The sequence below is a fragment of the Hypomesus transpacificus genome, chromosome 11 (genome assembly GCF_021917145.1).
Source record: "Hypomesus transpacificus isolate Combined female chromosome 11, fHypTra1, whole genome shotgun sequence".
Classification (NCBI taxonomy): Eukaryota; Metazoa; Chordata; class Actinopteri; order Osmeriformes; family Osmeridae; genus Hypomesus; species Hypomesus transpacificus.
In genome coordinates this window covers 8,541,500-8,551,847 of record NC_061070.1, presented here as the reverse complement: position 1 = coordinate 8,551,847, position 10,348 = coordinate 8,541,500, and the positions used below count along the sequence as shown (strand labels likewise).

The 10,348-nt window shown below is 44.7% G+C and overlaps 1 protein-coding gene across 3 annotated transcripts in view; it reads left to right on the top strand.

Moving 5' to 3' along the window:
* The first annotated feature begins 513 nt into the window (after positions 1-513).
* The window catches only part of zcchc24 (zinc finger, CCHC domain containing 24), a 30,268-nt gene continuing 20,433 nt past the window's right edge, over positions 514-10,348 (top strand). For all 3 annotated transcript variants that reach the window (XM_047029257.1, XM_047029255.1, XM_047029256.1), the window contains exons 1-2: positions 514-1,027; positions 3,869-4,069. In XM_047029257.1, coding sequence (XP_046885213.1) covers positions 791-1,027; positions 3,869-4,069 — 438 coding nt within the window. In that variant the 5' untranslated portion in view covers positions 514-790. The remainder of the gene's footprint in view (positions 1,028-3,868; positions 4,070-10,348) is intronic.

Below are 10,348 nucleotides of genomic sequence, written 5' to 3'. Positions count from 1 at the left end.
GAAGCTTTACAAATTTGATAGATACAGACTTGAAGACAACAAGGATTTGAGGAAACAGATTCTTTTTATTTTTTTATTTTCTTCCTTTGTAGCTAGCTGTGGTCTTCTGATAGCTATTAAAGAGTTGCAAGTAACAAACTAACTGATAGGCAATTGTAGCTATTAGGCCCATGTGTTATGTCTATCATCAACTAATATAGGACTGAAATAATTTACAGTTTTAACTGCAAGCATACCCTGTTGAAGTGAAAATGAGGACGTTTTGCTAGGCAATATAAAAGAAAGCAAAAAGTAAAACGATTGTTTCATTTGATAAACCATCAAACTGCAGAAAATAGCCAATTGGCCATAGAGACTACACGATTGGTAGATTGTTATTTCCCAGATTAACCAATCATTTGAAGACAAAGTTAATTCATATTCACATACATTATATACATAATTCCCATTCGTCTGCGTGATCCATGACGTAAACCAATACTAATTGCATATGCAATGAGGTTTTCGCTGCCCCACTGCAAATAAAGGGAGATAACGGGCCATGGGGATCGGGTGAAAACTTTTTATATTGACATGTTAGAGCAATGACTTTTGTGTAACTGTAAAACTGGGGGTAAGCTCCCGGCGAGAGGAGAAGAGGGTCGTTACGGGAAGATAAAAAGGAACGATTGCCGTTGCTGGGTCTGGAAACGAAAAGTGAACGGCTAAAAAGAAGCATTGGAGCAAGATTCCCGAAATTGAGAACATTCCAAGAAACAGTGGTGGAATAACCAGTTTATCCATTTGAAAGATGAGCTTGTTGTCTGCCATAGACACGAGTGCCTCCGTGTACCAGCCAGCACAACTTCTCAACTGGGTTTATCTGTCTTTACAAGACACTCACCAGACCAGCGCATTTGACGCTTTCAGACCTGAACCCAACTCATCCCACCCGGATCTCAACTACACCAAGACTCCCGCGGCTGATTTGGGCTCTTCCCTGAACTCAAACTATCTCAACAACTTCTTTCAGCTCCAGAGGAATGAAGTGAGTCGTAGTCTACTTTACTGTAATTGGCATCAAGCAAATAATCAAATGCCGTGAACTAATTGACTTACACTGGTAGCCTAATAGGCCTATAGCCTCGCTGAGACATGATTGGCAGTGATTTTCAAATTGGAAAGCGTGTTTAATCGTGTGCTATGTTTAATACTGCTTTATTAGGCGATTAAAATAAACTTTACCGAAAAATGTCAATTACATTCAGTTTTAGGCTTTTTTTTTTCATCACATTTTTGCAACTCCCCTATAACCTATAGCTTATACCGCAGCATCATTTCTCAATTTTGTGCAATTGACCAAATCTGCTTAGGTCCTTGTAATTGTCATGGGCTTGTTGATGGAGGGTGTCTGGGATATTTTTGAAACTTATTAACACTGACTCACTTTAAAGTGCTTTTTGAAAACTGGTCGAATTAAAAAAAAAAAGATCAATTTCATTAAATGCTAATTGTGCACCTTCTGGAGAACAAGATTTACGTTTTTTTGTTTAGACTCTTGGGATATGAAGCGCAGCCAGACTCGGAACGTGCCACACGTTTAGGAGGCGTGTGACGCGACAGGGTCTGCTGTCTGCATGCTGATGAGGCACAGGTCTCCCTGAGAGCGGCGTCCTGAAATCCAAAAGGCACTCCAGATTATCCCCACAAATGTTGATGTTCCTGCATTGATCATTGCAAAGCATTAGAATTAGGTCCCCTTTGCGCATATGCACGGACACGTATAACCTTGATTTTACCTTAGTATTAAAGTTTACTCCAACTTATCTGTCAACGTTTTACTTCACTAGGAGAAACATTCAAAGAAATAGTCAAGACCTGTCCTTGAACTGGTCTTTTTGGTAATGTAGTTGTTTAACAAAAGTTAAAACCCATGGAAGCCTCTCAAACTGTTGCTTTAATTACAAATAATCACATTTGCTTTTATGTGAATCTCTGTGATCTCACGTTGAAAAAAAAAACCCCAAAACATTTAGGAATGAGAGGAGAAGCTTGATATATAGCACCCGATTGTGAAAGGGACTCTATGACGGAAATTATAGAGGCAACATTTAACATTAAACATGTGTCTGAAACATGGGTGTATGCATTATACATTAAAACGTATTATGTAATGACACACAAGTGTTGCGCACACACGTACACACGCTCAGTTTTGGTTGTCAAAGATCCTTTGACAGTTTATTTTAATGACGCAAAATAGGAGAAGTCATGAAGGATTTTATTGATCAAAAGTGAAGGGGTTGAAGTGGTTGGGAGCTCATATGACTGGCATTCAGTGGATTCTAAGACTTTTTTCTTTGGCTGGTGGTGACACACTTCATTTCTGGTTCAGCCACATAAATAGAACTAAACAGGAGATTATATAACACTTCATCATTGGACAGTTTCACTTATATGTTTATGCACTGTAGGCAGACAACTATGCAATTATTCACTTAGTATAGACCCGACCAAAGCATTTGTCTCGTTTTGCTCCAACAGTGCATCAGGTGTTAAAAAAAACATTGACCTTCAAATAATTCTACCCAGGAGAGTCTGACGTCCTTGTTGGAACACAGACAGCGGGGGTAGCGTTCCCTGAGGTGTGGACCTCATCTGTGTACCTGTGAAAACAGTCCATCCTCAGAGGAGATGAGCTGAGACAAGTGCCAGAGTTCAGCCTTCATTTTCCAATACAAATTGGCCACTCACTAAAACAGACACACACATTATTAGTTCAGTGTCCTTTTTTCCTTTTGACACCACAGAGTGGCTTGCCTTTGTTGATTTTCCAAAAGTGAGATCATATCTTTGATTCAACTGTCATTTATTGATATGATTATGACTAGAAAAACTCTATCATGGAGAAACCATAACAGAGAACCACAAGTGAGAGGATGAAAAGAATGACAGATGGAGAACCTAGGAGAAGAATATCTGATATTTGATTCATGTGGCCTCGATATAATAAATGAGTGTGTGATATGTCAGAGTGGGATCTGGGATTGGTTGAACTGTGCTGCCTCGCAGCCTGGTTAGGTAAAGTTCGGGACCATAGCTGTGATGCTGTTGCCAATTGTAAGATTGATATGCTATGCTACATCAGACATCAACAATAACATGATTTCCCAAACCATGAGAGTGTCTCCCAGGGCAAAGTATCACTCTCAGTCTAGTAGATTTAGTAGATTTACAGATTATTCTAGTCGACAGAGCATACTGACTCTAATGGATGCTCCACAGGCTTGAAAGGGAACAAGCCTCATCTCTTGTGTAGGGTGAGTCATCCTCTTTAAAGGCCTGTCCTCCATTGTGGAAATCCTCAGTACTTTTCCAGCTCATAAGCATAGCTGGGCTTCCCGCCAGATGTGCCGAATTTTTTGAGGGAAGGGATCTTTTTTTTTTGGGGGGGGGGGGGGGGGGGTTAAACTCAACAGATCTTAGGTCTTTTTGGTGTTCTTGATGTCTGATTTGCTCATGGCTATTCTATACACAAATAGTATTTCAGAGGCTAGTTAGTGCCAAGAAACGGTCTATGATTTTACCAGAGTGCCACAATAACATAGCCTCAATTACAATGTCACAGGTGCTGCTGATGACACTGAAGATTACATTTACATTTATTCATTTAGCGGACGCTTTTATCCAAAGCGACTTCCAAGAGAGAGCTTTACAAAGTGCATAGGTCACTGATAATAACAACAAGATAGATGTATAAAGTTCTGTACTAGAAAAACAGAGAAAACAGTTTGAACTCTTAGATTATCCGTGAGTCCTATTCCTGTGTGACCATGTCCTGAACAACATGAAACAAAAGCTCATGTTTCACTGTCTAATTTGGTTCCAGGCCCTTAACAACAGCGTGTACAAAAACGTATCTCCCTATGGATCCCTTAACAACATTGTGGACGGGCTCAACTCTCTGACGGACCACTTCTCAGACCTCTCCCTCTCCTCTGAACCCCGCAAGCCCAGCAAGAGACCTCCTCCCAACTACCTGTGCCACCTGTGCTTCAACAAGGGCCACTACATCAAGGACTGCCCTCAGGTGAGACCTACAGGTACCGCAGTACCTCCTATGCCGTCGTAATAAAGCCTAGGCTTTTCGTTGAGAACTGTGAAAAGTCTTTACAGTTGGTGTAGCCGTGCCCTCCTGCCCACGCTTCCTGCCGCTGGCGTGCCCATGTGCCGCGAGAAGGGGCGGAAAGACACCCCTGCGTGTTCAGTTTCCAAAGGGACACATCTGTTGAGACATGTGGCCACTTCTCAGCCAATCATGTCGGCTTGTTTGACCTGCAGGCCAAGCGCTCTCTTTTCTCCCTTCGCTCTCTCTCTGTGGCTCTGGTCTGACCTACTTGTCAGACAGGCAGTGCTCTGTCTTCTAGTCATGTGTGTTAATTGGGACTGCTGTATAAAATTGGAGAAGAACTACGAGAACATGTTTCAAACTGTCACGCCGTCTCATAGAATATATGTTTTGATGTGACTTTATTTGATCACCACATTGTACTCTCCGACTGTGGGGATAGGACTGTTCACAGGAGAGCTCCTAAGGCCAACACCGGCTAGATGAATGTCGCAGGTCACAAATAAAATGACTGTTAACTCCTTTTTTTAAATTAATCATGATGTTGTTGCCAGTGTCTTGCTTCTCCTGAAGTTGTGCAGATACTGTCACAGATTGTCTCACAGTGTGATTGTGTTGCTGCAAGGAATCTTCTGGAATGCTGTGCAAAATGTAAACAAATGGAATTGTTTGAATATTTTCCTTGCGACCGTCTGTTTTATGGTTTTTAAAATAACAACTCATCTCCACCTTTAGGCATGAGTTTGTTATGCGATGGCATGACATGGAATAACTCACAAACAAGTTAAATCTTTTTTGTCTGAGTTATTTCCAACTTTGTGTGGACAAAGAAATAAGGATGATATAATTAGTATTTTATTTTATAGATATGGTTCATGTTTTCCTTCTCATGTCCCCAATCGGAGTCTGTCATGAAGCAAGTCTGTCTGTGAGGCAAACAAGCGTAAGCATCACGAATCAGCAGCAAGTTCCAGCTGTGAGGTCACATGCAATCTGAAGTGTGACCAATGGAATCAGACTTCTACAGTAGAGTACTTACTAATGGGTGTGTTCGACTTCATGCAGCACCGGCGGCGCCGACAGCCGGCTGCAGCCGGCTGCCTTGAAGCTGAGAATGCCATTGGGTACTTCAAGTCAGCCGGGCTGCAGGCGACTGGATCTACAACCAATCAGAGCAACATAATATGTTGTTTGTTGAAAACGAATTCAACCCAAGCACTCTTTGGTGACGTGGTCGATTACGTTACTGTTGATCATCTGTCCATCATCGTATAAAGCCCGCCCTGACAATTTGATTGGTCTGAACAGCTCCTGTTCGGACATAGTTTTTCCCGAAACGAGGTTCCTTAGACCCAACTTCCCGAGCAACATTTTTTTTTTGTGGGCGGGGCTAAGTTGGGCTGGCAGCCAGGCTAAAGATGTATAGGAATTGACTGCAAAATTGCATTGTGGTTCTCACATACAGCTTTTTCAAGAACTACTGTTTTATAGGATCTTATAAAAGTAAACTGCCCTGTCTGGGTTGAGGTTTGAAAACAGAATACATGTACTGAAAACAGGGATACAATATCAGTTCTCCCTAAATTCTGGTGAAGACTTGTTTTTCTTTGGACAGTCTAGTAAGGACAGTCCCCCTCCCTCCCTCTCTCCTTTCTCTTTCTCTCTTGGAGGTGCTGGTGTAGCTCCAGCCCTGAGTCACTGTGCTGCATAGAATGGTAATGACCAGCAGATGTGAGGTTGAAGTGCTATAACTCCCTTTATAACAGATGATGACAGGCCCCTGGAGGTCTGTAAAAGATCTGTCCACAGATGAAATATCTCCTCCCCTGTTCCAAAAGCCCCCATGTGTGGGAATTAGATCACGTATTGACAATTCTTGCGGGAGGCAGAAGTTCTGGTGTAACTTTTGCTTTTCTATTTAGATAGCTGACATGATGTCGAATATTTCACACTCTTCGCATTGTTCTGTATGTCAAGGAGTTTCTTTGTCTGATATGAATGAAATCAATCTCTCTGTAGAGTTGCGAGCACACAGGGGTGTAACTCGAATCACATCCAAGCCTCCCCTGGTTTATATTTCAGCTGTTCGTTAAACTGCCAACGGAAACAGAAAAACCAGCGCCCCCCCCCCCCCACACACACACACACACCTACGCTGTTCAGGCCTGCCTCCGTTTTTTAGCCCTCTCCAGGGTGTCAGCCGTATTTACCTTCCATTTTATGGATCACACACTGCCTCTTAGAACACCCTTCGCTGGGTGCTTGGCCCACAGGACGCGCAGCACACTGGCAAAGGCGGGGGTCGCTCGGGGCGCAGCTGGGCCTTGCGGCCAATGAAAACAGAGGCATCTCACTTCAGAGAGCTCTGGTGAGTCTGTGATCCGGGACTCGCATGGAGAATCCCACTCTCATGACATGCTGGGTCCCCTCTCTCCTTACTGCTGGGCTGTATTCTTAGGCAAGTATTCTGTTTGTCCTCCTCCCCCCCCCACCCCACCCCTCTTTTCTCTCACTGTCTCTCAGTCTCTGTCTCACGTCGTCTTTCTCTCTGCCAGTCCCTCTCTCTCTCTCTCTCTCTCTCTCTCTCTCTCTCTCTCTCTCTCTATCTCTCTCTCTCTATGTCTCACTCTCTCTCTCTCTCTCTCTCTGTTTCCCTTCACCCTATCTGAAGTCACCCTCGGTACAGTTTATGCAGTAGTTCAAAGGGCATGACCTTTAGGAAGGTGGATAACAGGGTTGGATTCGAGAAAGCTAAGCAGGGTGTCCCGTGTTCTGTGTATGTCTGAGTGGAGTCCGGCTACACGTTGGTGGGTTTAGGGGCAATGGAAACGCTGGTCGATATGACGGAAGGCTGGTCCGGAGGGAATTCTTGTTAGCCAAGCGAGGGCCACAGGCCATGCAGCAGCTGCCCAACCTCCACAGTCAGAGAGACAGAGGTGTTATGTAAACTGGACTTGGAAAATGAGGTTGCCGCCACCCAGTTATGACCAGAATGCACCCCGCTGCCATGCCCTGGAATCGAGCCTAAATGGCTTCCACTTGCGCTCATTATTTAGTTTTGTTGCCTCTATCAACAGTGCAGTGAAGCCTCTTGTCTTTCCAAATGAAAATAAGCTATGGATTGATGTCCTGTCATCACCTTCCCCCATCAAAGGCTTAACTGATGGAAAATATGTATGTGGGAATGCCCATTTGTGGGGCTCTGAGTTTGTGTGTGGATGAGACAGAGAGACCTAGAAGAAAGACAGACAGACTGAGAAGAGAGAGTGTGAGAGAGACAGAGAGAGAGAGTGAGAGAGACAGAGAGAGAGAGTGAGAGAGACAGAGAGAGAGAGAGAGAGAGAGAGAGAGAAAGAGAGAGAGCAAAAGAAAGAGAGAACTGCAGCAAGGGAAAGATGGCTGAGTCACCATGCGCCTCCATTACATACACTCCTCTCATCTCCGTGCCAATGCCCTGATTCGTGCCCTGCTCCGTTGGTTGGCATCAGCCTCCCCAAATTCTAGCGGCGTGATGATTATGTTAAAGCTGCCCCACAAAGATGGCAAACGTTTTGAGAGACAAAGCACTGCTTTTATAAACCCCCAATCATGTTTAATGGGCTTTAGTGCTCGTCTGGGTTGGTATGCCACACTGGTCTTTCTGTGTTTGCTGTCGATGGCCATGAAAACTGTACCAAACGGACTAAAGTATGCCCTTAAAAAAGAGGGACCCGTCCCGAACGACATTGATGGGCAGCGCAGATACGGCAGAAGAAGAGCAGGGCCAGGGCGTGCATCCCAGCTACACTGTGTGGATTCAAAAACACATGAAGCCCATTGATCCTCATATAGACCACTCTTTATCCTCCACAGATAATATACCTTTTGTTCAAATTGGAATCATGGCCATGGAATGCCTGTGTGTGTGTGTATATATAGCGCTGTTTCAAACTTCCTTTTCTCCCCCACTGAGTTCTCCAGCAGTTTGGGGCGTATCGTTAGCCACAGTTGCTTCTGGAAATAGCCGGCTGCAGATAGGGCATTGTTTACAGCTGATAGCTGTGAGCTGGAGCTAATAGGCCGGAATGGACGACGGGGACTTAGCGCCTTGCTTCAGTTGAGCTACGGTCATGCTTCTGGAGTTCAATATACCTATGACCATATGTCACCAAATGCTCTCGATCACTCACAATGTGCGCCGCAGACTTTTAACCGTTTCTACAGGTCTAAGCAAACAGCTAAGGTACTCGCCCAAGTCTCCTGTCACAGCGGGCTAAACCAATGTTATTCAGGTAAAGGCTTGTTAAACCTCGACACACCTCTCCTTCACACCTCTCATGTTGTTCTGGACACAACCATATGCTGCTTCTCAGGTTGAGAGCCCACACACACGCACACACTCTCACAAACACATAGACTCACACACCTCGTTGCAGTTAAAAGGTCGTTGATTCAGCCGTAGTCATGGTATTGTGACAAATGGTGAGTTTAATCTCCCAAACCAGAAACAACAAAGAGCTGTAGGGCCATGGCTGTGAAGTGAGGACCTCGTTACCCATGAGTCAGATGGGTCTTGAAGCGCCATAATGTGTTGCCCTGACAAACTGTTTGCTCTGCCTTTGGTTCTGCTGATAACCCTTTAATGACTTACGTAATGCTCTCACTATTGGCAAGCATGTTTATGTACCAAGGCAAACTTGAGGGTTTTGTAAACTTGGGAGGGAGGAAGGGGGGGGGGGGGGGCAGATGTGGTGCAAAAAGGCTTCAAATACACATTTTAGCTTTGGACAAAGCAGCAAACGCCAAGCCCGATGCAAAAGGTCATTTTTGTTAAGTACCAGTGTAATTATTGATTTGACTCTAAGTTTGCAGGATTCAGCATGTTGTTCCACTGGAGGAGGTAGGAGGAACAGGGGCCTCGATGCCTCGTCATCAAACTGTATGTGATTGCCTGCAGTTGGTACTCTGCAGTGTTTTAAACATCAGCGTTTGCCCCAAAGCTTAAAAACAATGAATCCCTCTTTCGTGGGGGCGCTCCCAATTTCCCAGAGTGTGTTTGGCTCTGATAATAACCGCTCAAATTGAATCTGGCCTCGGCCTTCTGTGTTGACATAACCTTCCACATCAACATACAGCTCCGGCGACTCGACCCGGGTCTGCCTCGTCGTTGTACTGAAACTTCCACGCGTCGAGTTTGTTTTGCGACTCCTTTGGACAATGCAACCGATACTCGGCCAAAGCGGGAGAGGACTGGCTCCATGAAGTCTTGCTGTGACATAACTCTAGCCTACCCTCAGCCCCAGCCCGCTTGGGTTATCCTTGGGTTATCCTTGGTTATCCTTGGTTATCCTCTCAGGGAGGACATGCAGTATGAAGAGAAGGCATGTATAAATACGTCGGTGATCCCAGATAGCCCGTGTTCCTGTGAGATGCATGTATATATGGTACAGTGTGATTACCAGCGAGAGGCCCTTCAATCGGAGCTCGGCCGTCCCCCATTTAGAAAAGCTGCTCCAATTCACTGAAACACATCTAAATATAAAAGAGTATAATCATCTGTTTACATTCCCCCGCATGCCCGCCAGCTGTTTTTTGTTCTATATAGGGAATTGCTCTTTCACAATTGCACTCTGTCCTTCTCCTTTTCTCTATCGATTTCCTCTCCCTCCATCCCTCCTTCAAAAATACTACTGCTTATGACTTATTACTGGAACCGGATTCAAATCTCTTTGCATAAAAGTTCAGTTTGTGATATCATTTCAGATCGACTTTTTACCAGTTTAGTGTGTCCCATTTCCAACGTAGACATTGGCACAATGGCCCCTCTTCAGTGTCCTTGTATTTGGACAAGACGGCAGATTATTATTGTGGCAATTTCAGTGTTTCATTCCCATGCTGTGAAGCAGTATTGGATTTAGTTTGTCTGGCAGAGACGCACAGCTAGGGCGTAGTCTCCGAGGCAGAGATAGCTGCCCCGAGCTGGGGTAAGAGACAGAGAGAGCCCAGTGCAAAGCACTTCCTCCAAAAGGAAATCAAACTTAAAAGAATTATAAAAGTGGGTTTTCCTGCCAGCTGGTTTGTGTTTTGTACAGGAATCCCATTCTTCCTCTGGCTTTTGCTGAGACAACAGTCTCCTCACTTCCTGTTGTCATAGCCATGACTTCTACCTCAACCCCCCCTCCCACCCCCCACCCCCCACCCCCATGTGTCAAGGATCTTATGTCATCTAACAGGGAAGGGTCAGCCATTGCTGCTAAACCA